This window comes from Schistocerca cancellata, chromosome 1 (genome assembly GCF_023864275.1).
Source record: "Schistocerca cancellata isolate TAMUIC-IGC-003103 chromosome 1, iqSchCanc2.1, whole genome shotgun sequence".
NCBI lineage: Eukaryota > Metazoa > Arthropoda > Insecta > Orthoptera > Acrididae > Schistocerca > Schistocerca cancellata.
The window spans coordinates 484,193,099-484,219,684 of NC_064626.1; the positions used below are offsets into that span (position 1 = coordinate 484,193,099).

The 26,586-nt window shown below is 37.5% G+C and overlaps 1 protein-coding gene across 1 annotated transcript in view; it reads right to left on the minus strand.

Moving 5' to 3' along the window:
* LOC126177668 (serine protease snake-like) overlaps nucleotides 1-26,586 on the minus strand; it is a 105,070-nt gene that overhangs the window by 12,492 nt on the left and 65,992 nt on the right. Inside the window, exons 2-5 of the mRNA XM_049924472.1 lie at nucleotides 25,124-25,450; nucleotides 23,270-23,424; nucleotides 17,560-17,666; nucleotides 3,795-4,057 (exon numbers count right to left, since the gene is read on the minus strand). Of these exons, the coding sequence (XP_049780429.1) occupies nucleotides 3,795-4,057; nucleotides 17,560-17,666; nucleotides 23,270-23,424; nucleotides 25,124-25,450 (852 nt within the window). The remainder of the gene's footprint in view (nucleotides 1-3,794; nucleotides 4,058-17,559; nucleotides 17,667-23,269; nucleotides 23,425-25,123; nucleotides 25,451-26,586) is intronic.

Sequence of the window (26,586 nt, forward strand, 5' to 3'; positions counted from 1 at the left end):
CTAGCGCCATTCGACGGCCAACACCGCGGTTCCTGGTGTGTCCGCTGGGCCGTGCGTGTGATCATTACTTGTACAGCCCTCTCGCAGTGTCCGGAGCAAGTATGGTGGGTCTGACACACCGGTGTCAATGTGTTCTTTTTTCCATTTCCAGGAGTGTAGAATTTAAGTGGTTTTTCAAGAGATCGGGGAAACCACCATGGCAGAGGGAAGTATGAATTATGCATGTCATCTGTTTCACTCATTCTCTTCCGCATTTCTTTAGCAGCTTAGGTGAAATGTCATCTCAGTTTCTGGACATCTTAGCTTTACATTTTGAGATAACAGATAGGAGGCCCCTCTCGTTAACTCTGTGGGTGAGAAAAGATTGGCTGCTGTTTCTAACATAAAAATTGTGTATCTAGTCATGTACTTTACTTGTGCCAATCTTAATGAAGTTTTGTAAGAATTTCACAAACGCTTATTTCATATTATTTATTATTTCATTATTTTATTTTAATATTATGCTATTGTGTTTACAATATTGCCATTTCTCACACTCTTTATACATTATTTTTCAGGCTGTTTTGATAACACAACTGGAGTTTTTTTTATTTGGAAAGCATATTTATGAGCCTTTGAGTTAGTCAAGGAACCTCTGTATATTTTTCATGACCAAACAGATGTTCATTAACAAAAATATTGTTATATGGGGTATCAAACAAAGTTTATGATTGGAATCCATGCCATTCATGTTTTATGTTAATGATCTGGCAGACACAAATATCAAGTTAGATTCAATATGTGATTCTCAGATCTGGTGCCAGATCACACTTTGTAAATCCCACAATTTTCTTCAAGGCATCTGTTTGACATTGTGAGGCTACTGCTGACAAATAGCAATTGCCAGTGCCCACACAGTGATGTCCTTCTTAAGGAAGTCCCATCTGAAAGTTGTGCATGTGCAACTCAGTTGCTTCCAGTTTGATGAATGTTGAATGTTCAGAGACCCCTAGCAGGAGCTTAGCTGTGGCATTCAGACATGCACCAGGTCAGCAGTGCTCCTGCTGAGTACTGCTGTGTCTGTGAATCAAACCAAAACTTGGCAGCTAGATGGTTTCTCCGTTATGTTACAGTGGAACTGTCAGCAAAAATTCCCAAGTTTCTCTATACATAAAGGCAGCAGGTACAGAGTTCCACACTGTACTTAATTGGAATCCTGAGTCCCTTTTTATTCAGTTATCTGTCATGAATACGTATTGCCTCCTTTATCACAGAGTCCCATATAAATGAAATGAAGATATAATCATAGTTTCTCATACATTATGTGTTATCCTGTACTAAGGCAATGTTCTGCTATTACAGATTTATATGGTTGGCTGAGACAGGTATGATGATGGTTTCCCTCATAGTGATCTTGCATTGTAGGACATATCTGTCCAATAGATACCATTCCACATCTTTAACACACATTGATTCTTGAAGGTGAATTCACCTTTAACAGTATTCAATGCATTTCTCAGTTGACAAGAGGATAATGGACAAATCTAATGTTGTGCCAGTTGAAGACTCTTATGACAGTTGAGGAAATACAATAAAAGTACAGTGAGAAAGCTCTGATAGAGGGTGCCTTTGTTTCTTCATTTTGTTCCCTCAGCAGGACTTTTTTTTCCTGCAGGGTGAGATGAATTCATATTTCAGAATGTTCATGCTGTCAGAAAACTGTCTGCAATTGTTGAAGCTTACCCAACGAACTGTCAAGATCAGATACAATGTCTGCTCTGTGAACAAGGGCATGCAATTCACCATCATGTCATGCAGGGTATTGATAACTTGTAGCCTACAAATTACAATCAGTGTGAGTAGGCTTGCACCAAAAGCTATGCTCCAGTGTTACATCAGCTTCCCTTTGTACCACAACATCCAGGAAGGCTAATGTGCCATCTTTTTCCATCTCCATCATAAAGTAAATATTCACATGGAATGAATTAAGATGCTGTTACTTCCACCAGTACCTCACCTTGTACCCTTCAAATTTCACCCAAGTTCTCCTGCAAAAATTCCAAGACTAGCACTCTTGCAAATAGGATGTTGTGGAGACTTTGTCTCACAATTTACTTCAACTGAAAACTAGACAGATGAAAAAAGTAAGTAAACTCTTTATTATTTAAAGAATAATCATCATCATCATAACTGTTAAAAGATTTATCCCACTGTGATGCAAAACAGTCAATACCTTCATGGAAAAAAGTTTGCAGTTGTCTACGAAACACTGATTGCACTTATTTATCAGAAGCAAATCAATGGCCACAAATGTCTTGCTTTAAAGCTACAAAAATATGGAAATCGTGTGGGGCAAGATTGGGACTGTATAGTGGATGTGTAAGAGTCTGCACACATGTTGTAAAGGCTGTTTTGAGTATGGTGTATAAGTTTAGCTGGGAAGCCCCTACACATCCACTGTATAGTCGTGATCTCTCCCCGTGTGATTTCCATATTTTTGGAGCTCTGAAGAAAAACATTCATGGTACCACTTTGTTTCAGATGAAGAGGTGCCCACCTGGGTATATTCATCAAATGACTTCGCAATTGTGACTAAAGACTACCATTGGCAGTAGAATGGAATTACAACAATGAAAATTTGTGGCAGACCAGGACTCAAACCCTGATTTTCTGCTTTTTATGAGTGGTTGCTTTACCATTTGGCTATCTGTGCATGACTCTACAGCTGATAATAGTCCTTATTTGCAATTGCAAATTCATTTGATGTGTTTCGTAATGGCTGTGGTCACTGCAGGCCTGTTCCTGTGTACATGGCTGCATGTCCAAAGGAAATTTGCACTGTAATAAGAGTAACACAGGCACTGCAATACTAGGCAAGTGACTTCCAAGCATAACACCTAATCCATATGGGAATATACATAACGGATGTACAAGTACAGGTCATAGACACATGGTTGACAACATATGGAAGTTTGGGTCTGGCCATGAGTCATGCATGAATAGCCAAATGATAAGGTGACTGCTTGCAATAAGCAGATTGGAGTCCCAGTCTGGCACCCATTTTCATTGTCATCATACCATTCTACAGGTGATGGTAGCACTTATTTGCAATTGCAAATTCATTTCATATGTTTCGTAACAGCTGTGGTCACCACAGTGCCTGTTCCTGTGGACATCCATGCATATCCAAAGGAACTTTACACCGTAATCAGAATAACACAGGCACTGCAATATTGTGGGTATAATCATGGTTCCATAAGCAATCACAAAAATTTTTCCATCATAACATTGACCATCTTATCTCATAGTGGATTAAATGTGTTAACAATTGTGGTGATTGCTTTTGAAATAATAAACAGTATACATAGTACTTTTTTCCCATCTGTGTTGTTTTTATTTGATTGCGTATTATATTAGTAGCTTCCCCGGTCAGAGGAAGCTGGTAGATAAAGTATGAGAAACTAATGTACACACCCTGTGACACAGTAAAAATTATCATTTTTTGACATGGATCAGAAAAGAACAATGATTTTTCTGGGTTATGTTGGATCCATCTGCAAGTTGACACTTCCTCCATTGAATTCAATGTTTGTCATCTCTCTCTCTCTCTCTCTCTCTCTCTCTCTCTCTCTCTCTCTCTCTCTTTTTACATCTGTTTCTTCTTGTCCATACTGGGGACAATATAGGAGTGAAACAGTTAATCTCTGTAAGAGTATTCAAAATATGCTAGACATTTACATAGAGAAACTAACAGAAAGCCATTTGTGAGCATGCATTACAATGGTATTTAAAATTGTTATATAAAACAAACTTACGCCAATCCTGACGACCAAATCCTGTGGCAATGCCCTTATCAAATGCTGGAGGGGCAAAAGTGTCATACAGACATGCAGGCCTTACAAAACCAGTAAACGATACATCACGGTCAAGCTCAAAAATGGCAATGTCATTATAGCGTTTGGGCGGATTGTATCTTGGATGGCGTATCCGACGTACAATATTAAACTCCTGGGGTTCTGTATTAGTATTTGTTTCATTCAACAACAAGGCTCCAAGAAGTACTCGCCTAGCACACCCCCTGGATACAAAAATCAATTATTTTTATACTGCAGTTTATTAACCAAAACAAAAAATACAAAAACAAAGTCTATTCAATACAATAAATATGCCAAGAAAACCATAGAGAACACATGTACAGATCATCTGAATACTACTTTGTTTTATTTGAAATATACAGCAGAGTCCCACTAATCCAAACCCCGGTAATCCGAATGTTCATTTAATCCGAATATGAAAAATGTTAATCTAAGTATGGGAAACTGTGTGGTAAACTGTTGTACATACACACTATTTTAATTTACACAGTACAGTAAACATGTATTAGAAAAAATTGGCAAGAAAACATTAGGTTTAAACAATGCATAACAATGAAAGAAAAGCTGTCAAACTTACTAAAATACAGCAGACATTTTTTCCCTACTTTTTAGATGACAAAAACACAGTCCTCGTTTTTTGGCATAATGAAGACAGTCTGTTATATGACACATAGCTGTGCCATCGTCTCATAAACATCAAGTCAGCAGGTGTAGCAATGGGCTGTTGCTCCAAATAACGTAGTGCGAGTCAAGGGCTTCTGCTGCTTCACTGTGTGGCACCAGCTCTCCTTTGTCGCTTTCAGGCTCATTTTCACTTCCATCACAGCAGTCCACTTCTTCCTGGTCTTTAGTCACAGCAGCAACTAAATCAGTGTCAGTAAGGTTCTCCACAGATGCCCCATCGGCTGCCATCTGCTCATCTAACATCTCCTCCACTAGCTTCTTCATGTTTAGGGACTGTCTGTATCATCTGTAGTAGATTTTCCTCTTCATTTTCAACTAAGTTGTCCTGAAATTCAAGAGATGCCCACAGTTTTCTCCATGATTTTCTCAGAGTATTTTCTGAAATATTCTGCCATGCCTCAGTGGCAAAATAAACAACATCCTTCACATTGTTTTTTTTTTTTTTTTTTTATTTTGCCTGCTAAAGGAATACTATCATCTTGGACCAGCATTCTTAAAAACTTATCTGTAAATCAGTTTTAATGTTTGCAGTATGCCCTGGTCCATCAGCTGTAGAAGTGGTGTAACATTCGGCGGCAAAAACTTCGCCACAATTTCTCCATCATACAATTCCTCAGTGCTGGTGTGAGATGGCGCATTATCAGTCAAAAGGATTGCATGGGGAGACAAATGATTTTCCTTAGAAAACTGTCAAACAGAGGGAACAAACTGGCCATGAAACCATTCTTTGAACAGCTTCCACACATCCATGCTTTTTTCTGGTTGCGATAATATATGGGCAGGGACTTCATGTTGCAGTTTTTAAAAGATCTGGGCCTAGCAGATTTGCTGATCAGCATTAAAGGCAGCTAGTGATTACCAGCAGCATTGCTGCCCACTAATAAAGTCACATGATCTATGCACATTTTAAAACCAGGAGCATTGTCTCCTGCTTTTGATGTCAGGCTTTTTGTCGGCAATGCCCTAAAATTAAGGCCAGTCTAGTCAGTGTTATAAATTTGTTGGGGAGAATACTTTCCCTCTCTTATCATTTTTTTCAAACTCACCCAAGTATTTCTTCGCTGCATTACAGTCAGAAGAAATTTCTATCCAGTAATTGTTAGCTGGTGGATTCCATGATATTTTTTGAATCTATCCAACCAACCCATACTCACACTAAAAGACTCATCACCATCCATTAACTTGTACAGGTAAACAGCCTTCTCCTGAACAATGTTCCACTCAAAGGAGTTCCCGTTCCTCTTTCCTGCGTAAACCAAAGGGAAAGAGCTTCATCCACTTTATCATACCTGGACTGTTTCAAAGTCTGCCAGATTTCAAGTCTTTTCCCTGAAGATGTTGCACAGGACTGTTCAAGCTTCACTCAGTTCCTCTTCCAATCACAAATGGTTGCTTTACCAACACCTAGTTCCATTGCCAGTTTAGATTTATTTTCACCATTGCCTATCTGCTTCAGTGCATTCAGTTTTTCTTTGAGAGGTAATGTTGTATGTTTCTGTTTACTCATTATGAAAATACATACACCACTACACCTGAACGTATGCAATACAACTGTTACGCATGCCAGCAATTGATAACTAACATAACCAAGTGCTTTGTGAGCCAACTGGCAGCGCACTGACCTCAGACACTACAAAGGTCTCAAAAATGCACAACAACAAGGAGTGGGAGTGAGCCATTGTTCCCACACTTGTTCCCATTTGTTACCATGGTGTACCTACTTACCTGCCTGGTATTCTTGATTCCAGAAACTCGTCACTGTAATTCCAGCTAATCTGAACAAATTGGTAATCCGAACAAGGTCCGGTCCCAGTTAGTTTGGATTAACGGGACTCTACTGTACATTCATTAGTATTATTTCATGCCAGTTTTGCTTAGTTTACTTAAATCTGTTAGGCAGTAATGAAGTAAAAACACAATATGTACCTACCAACACACAGAAATATGATATCCTTTTGCTTTACTCTGACCTGTGGAGCAACTTAGCCAGTTTAGGGGCACCTAAGTATACTGCCACATTTAAATTTTAACACAAGCAAAATGTTGCCAGAATGAGAGTAATGTAGTTTATGGGGAGCCCATTGTAAAAATTCATATTTAGCTGAGAGTACATATTCCCTGAAATAAATGTCATATCAAGATACATAAAGTACACTAGCTGTTGTGGTTGAATCATCTTATTTTACAGGTCCCTGGTCAGGTATATAAAGCACCAAGTTGCCATAGCAAATGTTAACAATGCTGTCATTGTTTATGAAGTAGATGTAGAGAGAGTTGAAAGGAAAACATGCTCAACTGCAATGATCACCATCTTATAGTTGAGGCCTTCAGTCCGAAGACTGTGTTGATGTACTGAACTGTGCAATCCTCTTCATAACTACTACAATCTGCATCCATCTGAACCTGCTGACTATAGACAAGCCATGATCTTCCTCTACAGTTTCTAACTTGCGCCCACAAACCACCTTGCATTACCAATATGACGATTCCTTGACGGCTCACGATGTGCTCTTCAAAACTGCCCTTCTTTAAGCCAAGTTGTGCAGTAAATTTCTTTTCTCCCAGTTTGATTGAGTACTTGCTCATTAGTTATCAACTCTACCCACCTAATCTTAAATGGTCTCCCTTAACACCACACTTCAAAAGTTGCTAGTCTTTTTTGTTTGAACTATTTACCTTCAATATTTCACTTTTGTGCCATGATATCTGAAGAAATTACTTCTGAACACTTAAATTTATAGTCACTGTCAAGAAATTTCCGTGTTAAGAACTTTGTATTTTTCACAAACATTTCTCTTGCTATTACCAACACATGTGTCATATCCCCTCTACTTCAATCACTGTCAGCTATTTTGCTACACAAATAGCAAAAGCTATTTACTATTTTTTATTTTTATTGTCTCATTTCCTAATTCAATTTCTTACTATCATCTGATCTGATTCAACTACATTCAGTTACTCTTATTTTTGTTTATATTAGTTCTATAATATCTTTTCCAGACTATATCCAATTTGTTCAGCTGTTATTCCAAACAACACCATCTCTGACAGACTTTCAATGTCTTCAGCAAAGCTCAAAGTTTTAATTTCTTCTTGCTGATCTTAAATCCTTTTCCCAAATTTCACTTTGGTTTCCTTTTCGGCTTGGTCAGGTTCAGACTGAGTAACATCTGGGGTAGGCTACAGCCCATTCTCACTCCCTTTTGATTGTTTGCCTGCCTGTCATATCTTTTTACTAATAACTGGTCTGTTTTCTGTACAAGTTGCAGACTATCTTCTCCTCCCTGAATTTTGTGTGTTTGTTTGTGTGTCTATCAACATGCCAGCACTTTCATTTGGTAAGTTACATCATCTTTGTTTTTAGATATGATTCTACAGTAATATTCACACTGGCAGCACCACCTTCTTTGGAATTGTAACTATTATATTATTCTTGAAGTCCATGGGAATTTCACCTACCTCTGTAATGTTGCATAGCAGCTGAGTAGTTCTGTCATGACATGCTCTCCCAGGGATCCCAATAATTCTGAGTGAATGTTATCTACTCAAAGTGCCTCATTTTGAATTAGACCTTTCAGTGAGATGAGAGATTCTTTCTGTAGTACCATATCTTCCATCCTCATTGTTTAACTCGTTTTCCCTTTTGATTATATTGTCTTCAAATTTGTTTCAATCCACAGCTCTTCTATAAATTCCTTTCACCTTCAGTCTCCCTCCCCCACCCCCCTTTTTGTTTATCACTGGCTTTTCATCTGAGCTCTTGATATTCATACAGCTGCTACTCTTTCCTCTGAAGGTTTTTTAATATTCTCACAGGCAACAATTTATCTTTGCAACAGTCGGGCAAACCTTTACAACTTTTCATTTCTTTCTAGCCATTCCTGCTTGGCCATTTTGTACAGTGTCAGTCTCATTTTTAGTTATCTGTATTCCTTTTTGTCTGCTTCTTTTACTGCATTTTTATACTTTTTCCTCTTGACATTTAAATTCAATATCTCTTGTGTTATCCAAGAACCTGTACGGACTCTTGTTTTTTTGCCTATTTAATCTACTGCTGCCTTCACCATTTCATCTCCCAAAGCTACCCATTTGCCTTCTATTGTATTCTCTTTTACTGTTTTAGTCAATTGTTGCCTGAAGTTCCCTTTAAAACTCTCCACAAGCAGTGGTTCTTTCAATTTATCTGACACACTTCTTAATTTCCTAACTTTCTACTTTTTTTAATCTTCAGTTTGTAGCCGGTAAATTATGGGCAGTCCACGCCTACCCCTTGAAATATTTTCCAGTTTAAAATCTGATTTTTAAAATCTCTTGTCTTACTATTATATGAACACCAAATCTTTCCTACATACCTTATTTCATGATTCTTCAACCCAGTGTTAGCAGTGATACAATGTGTGTCTCCTTTCATTTATTTCCTACAGTTCATGTTCTCCTATTGTCTTGTTTTCCTCCTTTTGCTACTATTGAAATCCATCCCCCATTACAATTAAATTTTTGTCTTTCTTAACAACCTGACTTTTTAATGTCATACTCTTTCAGTCTCTTCCTCACCTGTGGAGCTAGTAGGTCTATAAAAATGTACTACTGTGGCAAATGTTGGTATTTTATTAATCTCTGTTGTGAGATGCATTCAATATACTGTTTATAGATGCTCACCTACATTTCTGTTTTCTTATTAATCTTGAGATCTTCTACTCCACTAGCACTATACAATAATTATGTACTTAGATAACCAGAAGCTCTGTTATCCCTGCCTCCGTACTTCAATAGTTGCTACTGTATTCAGTTTCAACCTGTCCATTGCTCTTTTTAAATCCTGTAACTCACCTACTTGATTAAGTGACCAACATTCTACACTCCAGACCTTAGAATTGCAGATTTGTCTTTCTGGGTGAAAAAATCGGCCCGAGTAGTTCCTGCTCAGAGATCTGAAAGAAGGACTTTTCTACCTCTGGAATGTTTCACCCAAGAAAATGTCATCATTAAAACATACAGTAGAACTTATGTCCTCAGGAAGTGCAACAGCTGTAGTTTCCCCTTAGTTTCAACTATTCATAGTACCAACATAGCTATGCAATATTGCTTCAATCTTATTATGCCCAATGAGTCAGTCATCCAGACTGTTCCTCTGCAACTACTGAAAAGACTGCTGACCCTCTTGAAGAATGGTATGTTAGTTTGGCCTCTCCATGGATACAGCCAATGTAGGTGCACTTACAGTTTAGCTACCTGTTACATTAAGGAACAAAAGTTCACTACCAGCCCCCCTGGGTTAAGGTCCATAGTTTATGGGTTCATCTCGTCTCCTCAATTAAATGGAGTGTGGCATCTGCCAAATATGGCAGTAGTAACAAATAAATGGTAGCAATGACCAACAAAAGAGCAATGACCCCACCAACAAAAGAGCAATAAGTAACAAATTGGAAATAAATAAATAAATAATAACTAATAATAAGTAACTACCACTTTCCTCCAATCACTGATAAAAGGATCATAAGCTTTACGAGTGTACCTGTATGTAATTTGAGCTTTTGAAGACATTTTAGTTTTCTCTTCAAGTAGCTTTATGATTAATGATAAGAGACTTTTTTTAATTAAGTTTTCTGTAGCCTTCTTCTACAAAATATTCAACATTCATTGACAATCATATTGGGTGGATTATGAGCTCCTGTGTAGGATCATCATCATCTGTCCTATCTACAGTTTCCTTATTGTGCATGTTTCACCCAGTTACCCAATCCCCTATACAAGATAATATTTTGTCACTCACTCAGTGTACTCCACAGTTATTTTCTTGATCTGGCAACTATTGGGATTTTTCCTAGGCTGTGCTTTTGGCATGTACTTATACTGGAAAAATTAGTGAAGAGATACAGGCTCCATTTCAGGCTACTTGTCGAAATGTTTAAACTGAATCTTTAAGTATGTCATCAAATTCAGCAGTCTCACTACATTCATATGATTGTAATGTTGTCTCTGGCTCAGTTAAGCTTGGGGTTTAAGAGATGGTCACACATTCGTAGGCACTCCCCACCCCCCACTCTCACTCACACATATTATTCCCTTTCTTTGGATGCCCTTTAGTCTTTTTGTTCAAATATAAGTGATTAGCTGTTTAACTCAGACTTCCCTCCATTTTTAGACTCAGTTTGTAATTCTTAGTACTTTCTAGGCATTTAGGATGCTATGGCATAATTTAAGATGATAAATAAATACTGCCTTCTAGTAGGAGAGACCTAAGTTTATGACTTGTCCAGGTACCCAGTGCCTTAAAACTGAAATGTTTATTTTGTAGTTTGCTGCTTCTTTTCATTTTAAAAGCAAGAAGATTAACTGAGGAGTTACTTGATTGAGAATTAGCAGCTCCAAGTTCTGGAAAGTCGGCAACATGGCCAGGAAAGCAGTGCGCTGATCATATGCCCCTTGATATTGCATCCATATTATGCCATTGCATCACAAGAGGATGATATGGTATCAGCCAACATCCATTGGGTCTTAATAACCATAACACAGCTTGTTTGTGTGTTTTTAAAACCTGAGGCTATAGAATGCTTGTAAACGTCTAGAGCTTTTCCGAGTGAAACTTATTGTAATCCATGGAAATATCAAAGAATATCTTCTGAGTAGATATAAAGAAATAGGACACTAATTAAAGACTTAAGTATACTAAGCTCTTTGTAAATTCTAAATACGTATGCCTGTTCTTGGTACACCTGGCCCTCAAAACTGAAAAAATGTAAGTATTTTTAGTTTTTATCTTTACATGGAAATTTAATTCAATTAATCCTTATGGTGACCCCTGACCCTGTGTTGTCTCTCTAAAATTCTTTCAAATATTTATTATTACTTTTATGCAAATCTTTCTTTTGCAGGTGACCAAATGATTTTAGATGAATTAGAGGGTGAATTTCACCAAAGAGTGTAAAACCCTGATGAACCTAGCACTCCAGTACAATTTGAATCTTGCTACCACCAACACTAAATTCTGGCATTTAAAGAAAATGATTCAGTATGGGCTAAGACAAAGGTGTGGGGGCAGGAAGATGATGACTCTTCTCTTATTTGTTTAGTAAATCTTTAGCCCCAGTCATTATAAATCTTTTATTCAAGAGATTAACTGATGCAATTTTGTTACAGAAATCTTACACAACAGTGTTATTAAGATTTCAGTGTTTTTGAATCATGACCTGTACTCTTGGACCTAATAAACATAATAGTGCATTTGTTCAAAGACTAATGAATGACTTGGAATTTAGCTCTGGGTTTAACAACTTACAGGAGTCCACTGATGGGAAAGAATCACTTTTAGTGAAGAAATAGCAACTACATCTCTGTGCAGGAGAAGTGGAAAGTTTTGAAATGAAAGTGAACGGATATACGATGCAAATAAATGACAAATGATTGACTATAAGATGTACAGAACTGTAAGTGCATAAGATAAATTATTCCAAGCTGCTGGCTGTGACTATATAATTGAGAAATTGCATTACCATAAAACTTGCCAAACATGAAAAATGCATCTATGAGATTCTTTTGATACAGTGGGTACACAATGTTTATTCAGGACACATCATTAGTTTGATCACGTTCAATAGATAAGAGAGAAGAATAGGTAAGGTCAGGCCAGAGCTTCCTCAGTCATACTTTCTGTTTACAGTGTTGAATCACATTGCTTCAAAGCAAAAAATAATATAAATTACAGTAGTTCAAAAGAGAAATGTCCTTTGCATCCTGCACATTAAGTTTTCTTATTTATCTTGCGCACCCAGACACATTTAGCCTTAGTTACAAGGCATTTTCAGTGGGTGTCCTGAAATATTACACGATTTTTTGATTTGCACATACCAGAAGCTTATACATCCCACTTTCAACCTGCATGTGCTTGCTTGTTCACAGGCAGGCTCGCTCTGGTGCACTATGTAGCAGTTGGTTTTATACAGTTTCATTGTAAAGTTATGAGTAAGGTTCTTAAGTTGATGAAAACTCCTTTTTTAATCAAGGGATGAAATGAAATATATATTCATTTTGAATCATTGTGGGCCAGAAAATGGTTTTATTTTCCCTTTTTTCTTTTTGGAGTATTTCAGACTTACTTATTTATTTTGGTATGAACGGTTTTCTTTGCAACTTCATCCCCTTTTGGCTACAGCTGGCTGCCCTGAAATTGAACCAGCATCAGGTCAGCTCTAATACAGAAGTAAGTAGAACCATTTCTGAAAGTTGAGATCCTTTGCATCTAAAAACCTAAATATGTCTATTACACTGCAATGCCAACTAAAGTAACAGTTTGGAAATCTAGATTCTGTAACTTTTTTGTGTGTTTCAGCCAAGTATGACCCCAGTTATACCAGTTTTTACTTTTTCCAGGATGTGTATTGCAGACTTGCTGAATTCATTCTGAGTGGCCAAAATGGTTCAATTCTAAATTTGCCAAATGCATTTTAACAAACACGAAGTTCATTTTTCTTATTATGTTAATCTAAAAATATACATATGAAAGAAGAAACTTTTTTTCCATACTAAGCTTTCTTGCATACCCCCAGAATGTAGCTTTTAATGTCCACTGAGCCATATTTTTTTCTTATTTCAACCAATGTTTGCCCTAAATTCAGAAAACCTATACATTGCTAAAGTGCTTCAGGTCATTGGCATACATTTCCACATACTTATGAGCCATTAAATCTTTGTCCTCTTCCTAAATACAGAGTGAGGAAACTGCTGGTCTAATTTATAAACATGTCACTGTATACTCCAGGTTCCAGAATGAGTTTACACAGTTTGAACTGAGAGAATATGTGCGCACATTTTTTTAAATTTTTATTATTATTATGATTTTATTCTTGTGAGATTACTGTCTGTTGTATGATCAGTGTAAACAGTTAGTAGTCAATCATATTTGCTTGGTCATTTAGTAGTATCTTCCTTTCAGTCTTTGTTTTGTATGTGTGGTAATTTTCCTATAAGGTTAGGAGGTGTATCATTATTTATTCTAACTATTTTCATGTCTCTCTCTCTCTCACTCTCTCTCTCTCTCTCTCTCTCTCTCTCTCTCTCTCTCTCTCTCTCTCTCCTAGTAGGTTTTTGATTATTTTCTCTTGAATGCAAAAATTGAGTGGCCTGTCCCACATTTCCAGGCTCTGGTATGTTCTTTGTACTGGGTAACAAATGTTCTGCTGGTTTGCCCTGCATATTTTTCATCAAATGTGTTGCATTGTAGTTGGCACATTCCTGGATTCTGTTAGATATCTGTGTCTTGTTATTTTTGGAAAGTACTTTTGGAGTGAACTGTGTTTTGAATGCTATGTTTATGCCATGTCTTTGGAAAATGTTTGTTATCTTATGTGTGAGTTTGTGCTTGTAGGTCATTGTACCATCTTTAATCTTCTTTCTTGTTTTTATGTATTCTGTGTGATGATGATATGTTGCTGTGTGTGCTTATTTCTGTGGTGTGTTTTTCTGCTGCTGTGCATGCTTGGTTGGCTGTGTGATTGTTTGTTGTGCTCTTGTTTTTGCACTAGTATGTGTCAAGTTTATTGACTGTATCTGTTGTTTAATTTTTTGTTTAACTTTGTGACTAGATTGCTGTTGTACACATTGTTTGTTGCTATTTGTCTGATGTTAGCTTTCTGTGCTGACTGGTACTGTGTTGAGTCTACAAAGCATGTAATCTGAGTGCTGATTGCTTCTGTGAGTGTGGGTGATTTGAAGTCTGACATATGATAATGTCTGTTGTTGTAGGTTTATGGTAAATTTCAAAGCTCTGTTGATTGTTTTCTTTTTTGATGGTTATATCTAAGAAGTTTTTTTGGTTGTCCCCTCCTTTCTCCATTCTGACACTCATATTTTTTGTATTGTGTTTATATTTGCATGCAATTTATCAATTTTTGCTGAACATTCATCAATTAAACAAAAGATATCATCCACATATCTGATCCAATAAAGTAGGTTTTAATTCTTAGTGATAATGTTTCCAAAAATCTGGTTTTCACATGGTTTACGGAAATGTTGGCTAGGACACCTGACACTGGGGATCCCACTGGTAGCCCATCTTTTAGTATATAGTACTCATCATTAAACTGAAGGCAGTTCTGCTCAGTCATCAATTCTAACAATTCGTGTATTTCTGTGATGTGTTCATGCGGTAGCTGACTGTTATCCTTCAGGTTTTGTTCTATAATGTCTATTGTTTCTGCTACTGGTGTGTCAGAGCCATATTTTCTACTTCAAAAGAGAGTAGGATAGTTTTTTCTGGGATTTTTATATCTTTTATGAGTTGCGGTAACTGTGAGATGTTTCTTATAGTTCTGTCTTCTTCCATTTTATAGGTTTCAGCCAGTAATTTCAACTTGTATCCTGCAAGTTTGCAAGGGGGAACTTCGTTATGCAAAACATAATGTACAAATAGCTGTGATTCTTCTGACCACATCGATTGCATGTTAATGCTGAAAGATGGATAAAATAAATAAATAAATTTCATAGTTTACAATCACCAACGGCCTTGGGGCAGTGGTAACACCAGTTCCCATCAGATCACCAAAGTGAAGTGCTGTTGGACTGGAGTAGCACTTAGATGGGTGGCCATCCGGTCTGCCGAAAGTTGTTAGCAAGCGGGGTGCACTCAGCCCTTGTGAGGCAAACTGAGGAGCTACTTTATTGAGAAGTAGTGGCTCTGGTCTTGTAAACTGACAATACGGCCAGGAGAGTTGTGTGCAAACCACATGCCCCTCCATATCCACATCCAGTGACACCTGTGGGTTGAAGATGACACGGCAGCCGGTAGGCACCATTGGGCCTTCCAAAGCCTGTTTGGACGGAGATTTTTTACAATCGAACGTAAAGGATATTTAGTTTATTGATCATTGGTTGCATCGAAGGATGGGTACAGTGGGTTTACTTGGTATTTGTTTTCCTTTTTCTCTGTCATCTAATGTGTAGCATGTGCTTTTAAAGATATCTTTTACCTTACCCTGAAATCTGTTTCAATTTCCTAATATTATTTTGTGAAATGAACTCTTGTGTTTTGTCAATGTATTATTGTTTTCCTGTAAGGTCAACTGTACTTCCTTTGTTTGCATAAATAATGATGTTTTCATTTTGGAGTTTCTTTCTACATTTATTGAGCATTAGGCTATGAATTCTGTGTTTTATTGTTTTTTTCATTCTGTTTTTCCATGCCTGTTTTAATTTTAAGAATTTCTTTTTTTTATCAGTTCTCTTGTTAGCCTAGTGTTCACACTGGTGTTTTCACACTACTACTCCTGTTTCAGAATAGCTTCTGACTGTATGAGGTTTTCCATGTATTGCTCATCTACTTTTGCATTCACATCATATTTCAATCCTTTTCCTAACAGCTCTTTTTCTTCATTGTTTAGTTTTGTGGCTGTGAGATTAATCAGTCTTGGGTAAAACTGGTGCATGTGCTTAGGTTCCTTATGGTTCACATTTGTGTGTTGTGAGTTTGTGGTCTTCTGAGCTGTGCTATCTTTTTATGTTTTTTTTTCAGTTTTTTTCATGATAGTGTCTGTGCAACCTTCAGCCTCGTTGACCAGATAAAAGAAAACAGTAGTATTATTAACATTATTTGCAAGCTGTACACGATATTTGCGTAACTTTTGAGATGAAGTATGTTTTTAGTACAGAGATATGATTTTATACTTCAGCCCTGCTTTTTGTATTGGTTGCTTTGATTTTTGAATGCTAGAATATTGTGATCGGAGATCACTTTATGAAATCTGTTTCACAAAAACAGACCTCTTTTATGGCAAGAAATAGGTAACTCTGGTAATGAAACACATGCCAGAAGATCTGGAGCACAAATGTTTGTGTGAAAATACTGCCATAATATATAAGAACCATTAAGGATCAGACAAAATTTTCATGCAACCCAGAATTCAAACTGTTTTTAGATGGGTACTGTTGGTTTACTGGAAACTAGAAAAATTGGAGCTACCAGAATTATGCAGCAAGACCTTCAATTTGTACATTATGAATGCAACCTTATGTACACACCCATGTCAGGAACAACAGACAGGAAACAATGACTAAATCTGATAAAATACTGGTGGCGCCAACACTGCTTTATGAATATGAAAAAGACACACTAGCTAAACAACAGGCCAGAACAAATAATTTATACAAAGATGAGAATGTAATTGTGGCACAATGCATATTACTATATAGAATGAGAAAGAAAGATAACAGACAAGAATTAAAGATGCTGAACGTGAATGAGGAAATAATAAAAGTATAGTAAGAAATGTGAGGAACTCATGGTTAGAACCTCAGTACCAAAAACAGTGCTGAACTGTAAGCCAAAATATGGGGAAAGAAAGTCTGAAGGTCTAAAGAGAAGATAGTGGGACAAAAACTTTGGAGAGCAGAATAAACTACAAATGGTTTAATTACTGGTTCCCATGTTTATAACAACATATAATTCTGGATGTCACCTGTAAAACAATTCAAAAGTAAGCAGAGATTTATTTACAGCCCATCCTCCAATTCCATTCTAAATTTTCCATTGTTAATTATCCATTATCCCCAGACCTTTATTAATATTACTGGTTTTGTCAAGCTAAACTACAAAAGAAATGCTAACAGTATCTTTGTGTCAAGATTGTAAAGATAGCTAAGAATAATAATATCACAATTCGGACTCTTTTTTTTTTACTGTGTTAGTGTAAACATGCACACTAAATGCCAGATGAAGTATGTGTGTAGCAGGGTAAGGGGACTGTGTTATTAAGATTAACTGTCATGGATTTGAGTTATACACTGTTAGCATCTGGGTGATCTTTACTGATTACTCCATAAATTTTCTTTTCTAAATTTTAGTAAAATTTTACGGGAAACAAATAATCCCGTAAGTCCCAATGTATTGCAGAATTACTTTTATCCCTGGCCTTCTCCTGTTTCACTTGTTAAAAAAACAATTCTGTATTTCAATCTTGCCTTATCTTTGAACTAAATTTATCCTTCTATGAACTGTTACACTCAACTACATATAAATTTTTTCACTCACGCACTAGGAGATGTCACACAATGAGCAGCAGTAAGGATGTGTCTGCTACTAATAAGACTTCCACCACATTGCCAGCTTGTCTTCCCATCACCGTACCCTATAACAGCCTGAAGAAATACAGTAATTATTTATGTATCAAGGGAACAGGTAAAAACATGTTCACAATCTTAAGTGTAACAGGATTGTTATCAGTGAGCTAAAAAGCATAACTGGAGAAAGAAAGTAACATTCAGAAACTAAATCATATGCTTATAAGAGCAGTGTGACTTCCACACACTCACTATATAGCACCAAACTACTATACAAACAAAATATAAATACAATGGAAACACATTTATCTGGTACCAGGTTTGACTGTAGGTCATATGGACTATCAAAAATCTCGATTATCTGGAAACTAAAAATGATATTAATAAATAAATAAATAAAAATAAAAAAAACATGCGACAGTTTTACTGTCATGAACACACATTATGTTTATTTTCACAAACACAAAATTATAAATTATTTTCACATGAATTTTGGCCAGATACTGGAAAGAATGAAACCGTTAATAAGCTAGGTTTGTATGCTGTTTTTACACAGCATAATTATGCAGGCATTTTGCCCACATTACTAGTTGTCACAATATTATTGCACCTGGGAGTGATGGCCATTAGGTCAGCTTATCATGAGTTATCGCATAATCGAAGTTGATAGTATATGCACAACTCATCTGAAAGCACTGACAGTGTGATGCATTCTCCATAGTCATCACTGTACTTTGTTTACTGAAATGTGACTGCATGTTTCCAATAATGGCCAAGAGCATTAACAGAATGGCTGAGCAGCATTTGACTGAAGCTGTTTGGAACTAGAGTTCAAATAAACCATCATTTTGCCTGGCTGTGTTTTTCCCTCTAGTTAAGTGCTGATTTCTGTAGTCAGTGACAGATGATGCAATCCATGGGATTATTTCCTTCTTCCTAAGCAATTCTGGCTGGCTACAAAGTTGGGATCACAATTAGAAAGCTACTTAGTTAAAGTTATTGACTTTTCCTGCAGCATCACACCTGAAATTGGAATGCCAGTCTCTATATTTGCACTACACCACATGAAAAAATGTATCACCTAGCAATTCATTCTTTGCGTTTTGGTTGTCCCGTGATTCACTAAACTATCCTTTGTCATCATTTTGAAACAAAAGTCTTCATTTTGTTTCTGGTTATGCTATAATACTAACAAATACAATAATAACAAAGAATGAATCTGAATGAACCCATGATACAGTTTAATGAGGGGCAGATAAACAAGCTTCCACTGTACCTTTTCGAGGAGAGTCTTTATTTGAGGTACACAATAATCTCATATTTCACCATGTGAATGAAAAACTGATGTGAATGAACTAGAAACATTTCTTCAGCTTTTTTGTTTTGTGTCCTAGATAAAAATGACAAGCAAATTTCATTCATAAATGATTTATAGTAAGTGTACTGGGCACTAAAGGACCAAAAAAAATGCTAAAAGATCTGCTATCATGCACTTTACATCTCTGATTTTTGATGGAAGGATTGAGTTCTGTGGAAATTAATCATTATGTGTGAACTTACCATGCTTCACTTCTTGACAATGTAAAGAGTGCTCTCTCACCAATGATTAGCAACATTTGTTGTATATTATCATCTTCTGAAATTACTCTCTATATTCAAAGAAAGAAAGAAAGAAAGAAAGAAAATTCTGTTAAAATGTTGTAATTAAAAAAAGGTTGTGGAAAATAAGATGAGATAAAATAACACTAGAGGGAAAGTAATGGTACTGGCAAAGGAGTGGAAAGGGGACCAGCAGAGTTTAGTTTAGTGGAACTGCAACAACAAAGTTCCTACTGTATAGTTAAAAAGAAAATGTATTTGTGAGGGGGAGAAGGTGATCCAAAAGGCAGCTGTTGATTCACTACTTAAGCCTTTTGCTGAGTAATCTTAATATTTTCCCTGTGGTTAGATGTGCATTGTCGATACACTTGAAATCAGTCTAAACCAGTTCTCCTTGGTGTTTGATAGTGGTGTACGATACCAGTGATCAATCACTGATTAATGATTATGTACTCACAACAATATTAAATATTTTGACCTATACTGTGCATTACATAACTTTTGAGAGTCAGATGCTACTCTTTGCAGCAAATGCCACTTATCTTCAAGTCTTCCTGCAATTCACAACCATTTTCTAACAATGTACAACTGAATGTTTTTGTGGACAGCCTCAGAAATCTAAAATCATTCTCTGTTAGGTCATTTATATACAGTGTCAAAGTCCCTGTACCTCTCCTCGCTTTGCACAACTGGAGAAAAAAAAATAGCTGCTTTATTGGTATCCATTTCCATGAACCTCAAAAAGTGCAGTCAACAATCCATGACCACATTACAAAAAAATAAAAATAAAATAAAAAATTGAAAATGGAATGATTTAGACCAATATTTTTTTAATGAACTATCTTACAATGTCAGAATTCCAGCCTGTCTTGCTTTGTTCGCACAATTTCCAAATTCCACATCTCACTAAGTGTGTTACTTTCTGATAAATGTCTGATATATTGCAGTTTGTACAGGAGGAATGTGGTTTTCTGATCTAAGGAAAATTCCCAATATGTGCAAGAGTTGGAAAAAAACCTGCCTCATATTATGATATTGGCTGGAATGTTACACAATATGTGCTCAGAGCATTTTCAAGTGGACATGAATGAAAATTCTTGTGCAAACATGTTGCAGATGTCATGCCTCACCACAAAGGTGTCAGAATCTTGTATCGTGTGATTGCAACAGGATAGAGCTCCAGCACAATTTGTTTATTAAGGAACTCATGCACATGAATAACAATTTCAAGGGTGCTGGAGTGGCTGTGATTGAGCAACACCTTCAGTTCCATTTTAATGGTCTCTACAGAGGCTGGACTTGCCATGGCAGATAATTCAGGATCAGTGCAAGATCAATGAAGATTTGCACAAGAGTGCTGAGGATGCTTTTTGAAGCAGAACACCTGCAGTTCTTTGCAGTATGTCAAAGAAGACAAAAACATGATGGTGCAGATACAGATTGCTGGGTACATATTAATTCAATATAGTCTACTGTTTTGATATTGAGGTATGGAGACTTCTCTGACAAAGCATATTATGAACAGTAATATTCTTATTGTACTTCCCTGAGCTACCCGTACTCCAGATGCTCCTTTCACTTCTGGCACTGTCTCATCAGTACAAACCCTACACCACATTTAACAGTGAGGAAGTGTCTTGTTGAATTGCTACACATTTCAGTACTCTGTATGAATGCATTTTGTTTACTAAAATGCAGTACTTCATCAAAGGCTTTTCAGAAGCCAAGAAAACAACATTAATCCAGGCTCCCCTATCTAAAGCCATCTGGGTTAAATGAACAAATGAAGCACGCACAATCAGTGTGGTTGGACAGCCATATTTCCTAAAAAGGAGGTTGTGATATGTGAGCACAAAATTGGTTACATAACTTTGAAGCAAATTGATGTTAGTGAGATGTGCCTGCAGTTCTAGTACCCATAGTTATTTTTCAAGTCACTTATTACACTAGTGCCCTGAGACAGTGGCTTTGTGTGTGCGAGTTGTGCTTATGTGAATGTCTGTGTGCTTCCTACTGCAGAGGAAGAACCTTGTCCGAAAGTATTCTTGAACATCCATGGGCTTCTGACTATGGAACATTGACTTTTCCAGTGCCCAGCTGACACTAAACCTACAGCTCCTTCCTGATCATCACGACCAATTGTAAACTCATTCATAACTGCTTCTTCTTTGAAGGCATCACCTACAAACAAATCCAGGGTACAGCAATGGGCATCCACAAGGTGCCATCCTGTGCTAGTCTATTCATGACTCATCTAGAGGAATCCTTCCTAACCATCTAGAATCCCAAACTCCTTGCCTGGTTCAGATTTATTGATGACATTTTGCGATTTGAACTGAGGGTGAGTCCTCCAGAAGCTCAACACCTTTTCCTCATTCACTTCACCTGGTCCTCCTCAACCCAACAAACCACCTTCCTTAATGGTAGTTGCATGAATATTTATATTTCATGTGTTTAAAACGATGTTGTCATATTTTACACACTTTTTCTTAAATTCATTTGATCAATTTTGCTAAATATGTACCACCAATTATCACTGATGAAGATGTGAACTCTTTACCTTGCATAGTATCTCTGCTCCTCTATGTTGTCAGAATTGGTGGAAAGTGGTTGTAGGTCAAATGCTTTTGTAAAAGTGCTGAGAGCAGCTATATTTTTTGTGTTGTTTGTTCAGAGTGTGAAATACTGCTGAATATAAATGTTTTGAAGTTCAGAAACTTTACTTCATTCAGTAATTTTTAAAAGTTACCTTAATTTCCCAATCCTTTTATTAATTAATGTTCTTTGTAGTATAAAGATGAACTGCCAACATTATGATGTCCTACAATGGACAATGAAGCCATTAACAAGATATTACTCAATTTTGTGTGTGGATGTGTCCTTTGATGCAACTCACTCGAAAAGAAAGACTAACATCTGGTTTGAAGATGAGTCATTGAATATGCAGCACTGAAGTGGTGCATTACACCCTCCTCTTCAAGGATGGCTGCATCAGTACCTCTATCCACATCAAACCTACCAGCAACCAACAATACCTCTGCAAGGTTCGCAGGAGAGCTTCTGTAAAGTTTGGAAGGTAGGAGACGAGATACTGGCAGAAGTAAAGCTGTGAGTACCGGGCGTGAGTCGTGCTTCGGTAGCTCAGATGGTAGAGCACTTGCCCGCGAAAGGCAAAGGTCCCGAGTTCGAGTCTCGGTCGGGCACACAGTTTTAATCTGCCAGGAAGTTTCAACAATACCTCCACTTAACAGCTGCCACCCATTCCATACTAAGAAGCCTTTCATATAACCTAGCCATCTGTGGCCATCACATGTGTAGCTATGAGCATTCTCTCCAAAAAGGACAAAGGTCTCTCAGACCACAATTACTCATCCAACCCAGTTCTCCCATGCCTTCTCTCCAGTAACGTACCCCATCCTAAATATCTATTGTCTGACCACAAAAGAACACATCTTTCAACTGAGTATCACCCAGAATTTCAGCAAGTTAATTGCATTCTCTGCTAGGGTTTCACTACCTGTCGATGTACCCTGAAATGAGGATCATCATCTCCACCCTCGCACAGTGGTGTTCTGCCACTCACATGATCTACCAACTAAGCTGCAACCACTGTGCCACTTTCTAGGAGGGCATGAAAATTAATAAGCTATTTGCAAGATTGACCATGACCAAATTGTGGTCAAGAGGCAGCTGGACTATCCAGTTGTTGAACACTCTGTCCAACATGATGTGCTTCACTTTCATGACTGCTTCACAGTCCATGTCACTTTTATTCTTTCTGCCAACACCAACTTTTCTGATCCGAGCTCATGGAACACTCCTTACAACATATCCCCCTTTCCTGTAAACCCTCCATCCTAAAAGTTCACTAGCCCTGTCTGCCACCTACCTAAGCCCTTCCCTACTCTGACACCAGCACTACACACCTCTTCTAATCCACCAATGCACCTACAGGTTCTTTACCCTTGTCCGATTGTCTCCTCTCTCTATAAGGAAAGTATCAAGTAGTAATCAAGTAATTTAAGTTAAACTGGGATGTTACCTGCAACAGACAAAAAGCATTAAAATTACATAGTTCTCACCATATGTGGAAATTCTCGTGGAGAAGCTGGAACACCTCCAACAATGAGTGGTTCTCTGTCCATACCACATGTTGACAGGTTGAGGAGTCCCGGATTATCTATGAGAATTGGGTCCGGCACCAATTGGTAAACATGTTGCCGATACTCAACACACTCTGTAACACAAAAGAAAGTTCTCTGAAAGCACTGTGTACACCAATAGACCTGATAAAAATTTAAGTATTTTGTTAATATGCATTTTCAAGGAAAACTGCAGTACAATGTAATATTTGCACATTCTGCTTGAGAAAAAATATTTATTGTATAAATAAATACAAGGGTCAGTTATGTGATGTTCAATCTGTGTGTCTTTTCACAGTACTAAAGGCCCACACCCACCCAAATAGCTGTTCATGTTAGCATGCCGCTTCTGGATTTGGGGAGATGCATTGGGCCCAAACGTATCCGATTAACAATGCAGGATGGTGTGCCAGCCAGCCTAGATGTAGTTTTTAGGGAGTTTTCCATATATGGCTGAGTGAATACTGGCCTGATGCTCATGGTCCCACCTTGGTTACACAATTTGAAAACTTTTCAGAAACAGTATGACAATTTCACATGGGATAACACTAAGACACAGACATAGATGGAATGCATAAATTCTGTCCCTGGGAAGAAAGGGTGGTGGCAGGAATATCATCTGCAACTAAATTTGCTAAATGCGGATTAATATGCAAACCCTGTGAAGATACAGGTTACGATGACAACGATGAAGACTAAAACGATTTGCAGTACTAATTAAGGTGAATACTTGTCAGCAATGCTGTCTCATAATTTATTATTTTTCTCAATCAGTGTTTTCTTTTATACATATCTAAAAACAAAGATGATGTGACTTACCAAACGAAAGCGCTGGCACATCGATAGACACACAAACAAATACAAACATACACACAAAATTCTAGCTTTCGCAACCAACGGTTGCTTCGTCAGGAAAGAGGGAAGGAGAGGGAAAGACGAAAGGATGTGGGTTTTGAGGGAGAGGGTAAGGAGTCATTCCAATCCCGGGAGCGGAAAGACTTACCTTAGGGGGAAAAAAGGATGGGTATACACTCGCACATATCCATCCACACATATACAGACACAAGCAGACATATACAGAGGCAAAGAGTTTGGGCAGAGATATCAGTCGAGGCGGAAGTACAGAGGCAAAGATGTTGAATGACAGGTGAGGTATGAGTGGCGGCAACTTGAAATTAGCGGAGATTGAGGCCTGGTGGATAACAGGAAGAGAGGATATGCTGAAGGGCAAGTTCCCATCTCCGGAGTTCTGACAGGTTGGTGTTAGTGGGAAGTATCCAGATAACCCGGACGGTGTAACACTGTGCCAAGATGTGCTGGCCGTGCACCAAGGCATGTTTAGCCACAGGGTGATCCTCATTACCAACAAACACTGTCTGCCTGTGTCCATTCATGCGAATGGACAGTTTGTTGCTGGTCATTCCCACATACAATGCGTCACAGTGTAGGCAGGTCAGTTGGTAAATCACGTGGGTGCTTTCACACGTGGCTCTGCCTTTGATCGTGTACACCTTCTGGGTTACAGGACTGGAGTAGGTGGTGGTGAGAGGGTGCAAGGGACAGGTTTTACACCGGGGGCGGTTACAAGGGTAGGAGCCAGAGGGTAGGGAAGGTGATTTGGGGATTTCATAGGGATGAACTAAGAGGTTACGAAGGTTAGGTGGATGGCGGAAAGACACTCTTGGTGGAGTGGGGAGGATTTCAAGAAAGAGTAATTCATTATTAAAGAATGCAAAAATTTATTCGAAATTCTATGCTGCAGCAACAACAACACACAACTGCACAAGTACTTACTCTGCTGGGCAAGCTGAAGTAGTGATCGTTCCTCTGCAGGACTTGGTGACCAGTTTTCTATAGGATCGTGGCATGAAGATGGCTGTCCTTGTGTTGGCTGTCGTGTTGGAGTTGGTATGGGTCTTGATGGTGTTGTCACTCTGGGAGGAGTTCCAGGTGTTGACGGAGTTGACAGTCCTTTCACTGGACAACATGGGACAGCCACAAAACCATCGAAGAAGCAGGTTGTAGGCTGGATCCCCTTCCGTAGTTCCTCAATGGCCTCTCGGCACTGTTCAAACTTCTTACATACACCTTGTCTTCCATCATTCAGTGTGCAAGAGGATCCTGCACATACATAATAATTAATATTAGCTTTGCTTTCTAATAATAGATCTGTAACAGAAACTAAAAAAAAGAAGGAAAGATGGTCTGGTGTTACAGCAGCTGCAACAATGTAGAAGATTCAGTGCATTAACACTGGTCATGTATGGAAAAGAAAGATATGCACATGCACTTACTATTACCTTACAGTTGACAGTGGAAGGAAAGGTTGAATTATTAACAGTGCAGTCGCTATATTTTTTATCTTGTTATTTTTCTGTGGCCAAAAAAAGTGTAAAATCTATCATGTCAATATCATATCAACGGAGTTAAGGCCCACAATGTTTCCAAAATACATGGCTGAAATCTGGCAAGGTCTAATGTTACTATAATTAAATATCTATTCTGAAATTGTTCTTCTGTAGTGCTTTACACATAAATATCACATTAAGTAATTTAAATAAATGAGGTAGGAAGATAATTAGTTCAAAATCAAAATGCTTCTGTGCTAATAAAATAAAAGTACTACGTACTTCATATATACTAATGAAATGTGCTTTAGATATTGGAGTAATTTACCTTCAAGAATGTATTGTGTAGATAACCATAGATAACTATCAGTCATTAGAAAAATATAATTTTACTACATTTTTTCACAAATTTAGTTCACATTATACAAAAAATGGCAAGTTTAGAATCTTACCTCCCTCTTGGATAAATTTCTGCAGATATCCATGCTCATAGTAGTAGTCATAGTTACTGCAGATTAATTAATGTAACAGTCGAACTTAAGTTGTACTTTGTAAACAGTTCTCATGAGAAAGCACTTTAAGTGAATGAATTCCCATGAGGCTTAGAAATGGTGTCAAAGGAACATCCAAGTGGTGCAGTTCACTGAATTATTATCAAGCATTTCATTCTCTTTAAAGCTTTTATTTTACAGAACTTAAAACACACCATGAAGACTGATTCTTTGCTCCCATTTATACAAGAACACATGGTGCCTTCTGGAGGCAATGAGACAGTGATTTTCACATCCTGCTCCGTAGCTTTTTGTAGCCCTTGATATACTGAGCATAACAGAATCAGTATAAAGATCACATTGGCATCAAATATGAGGCCAACTGTAATGTACGTGTAAAAGAAATACTTATATTGTT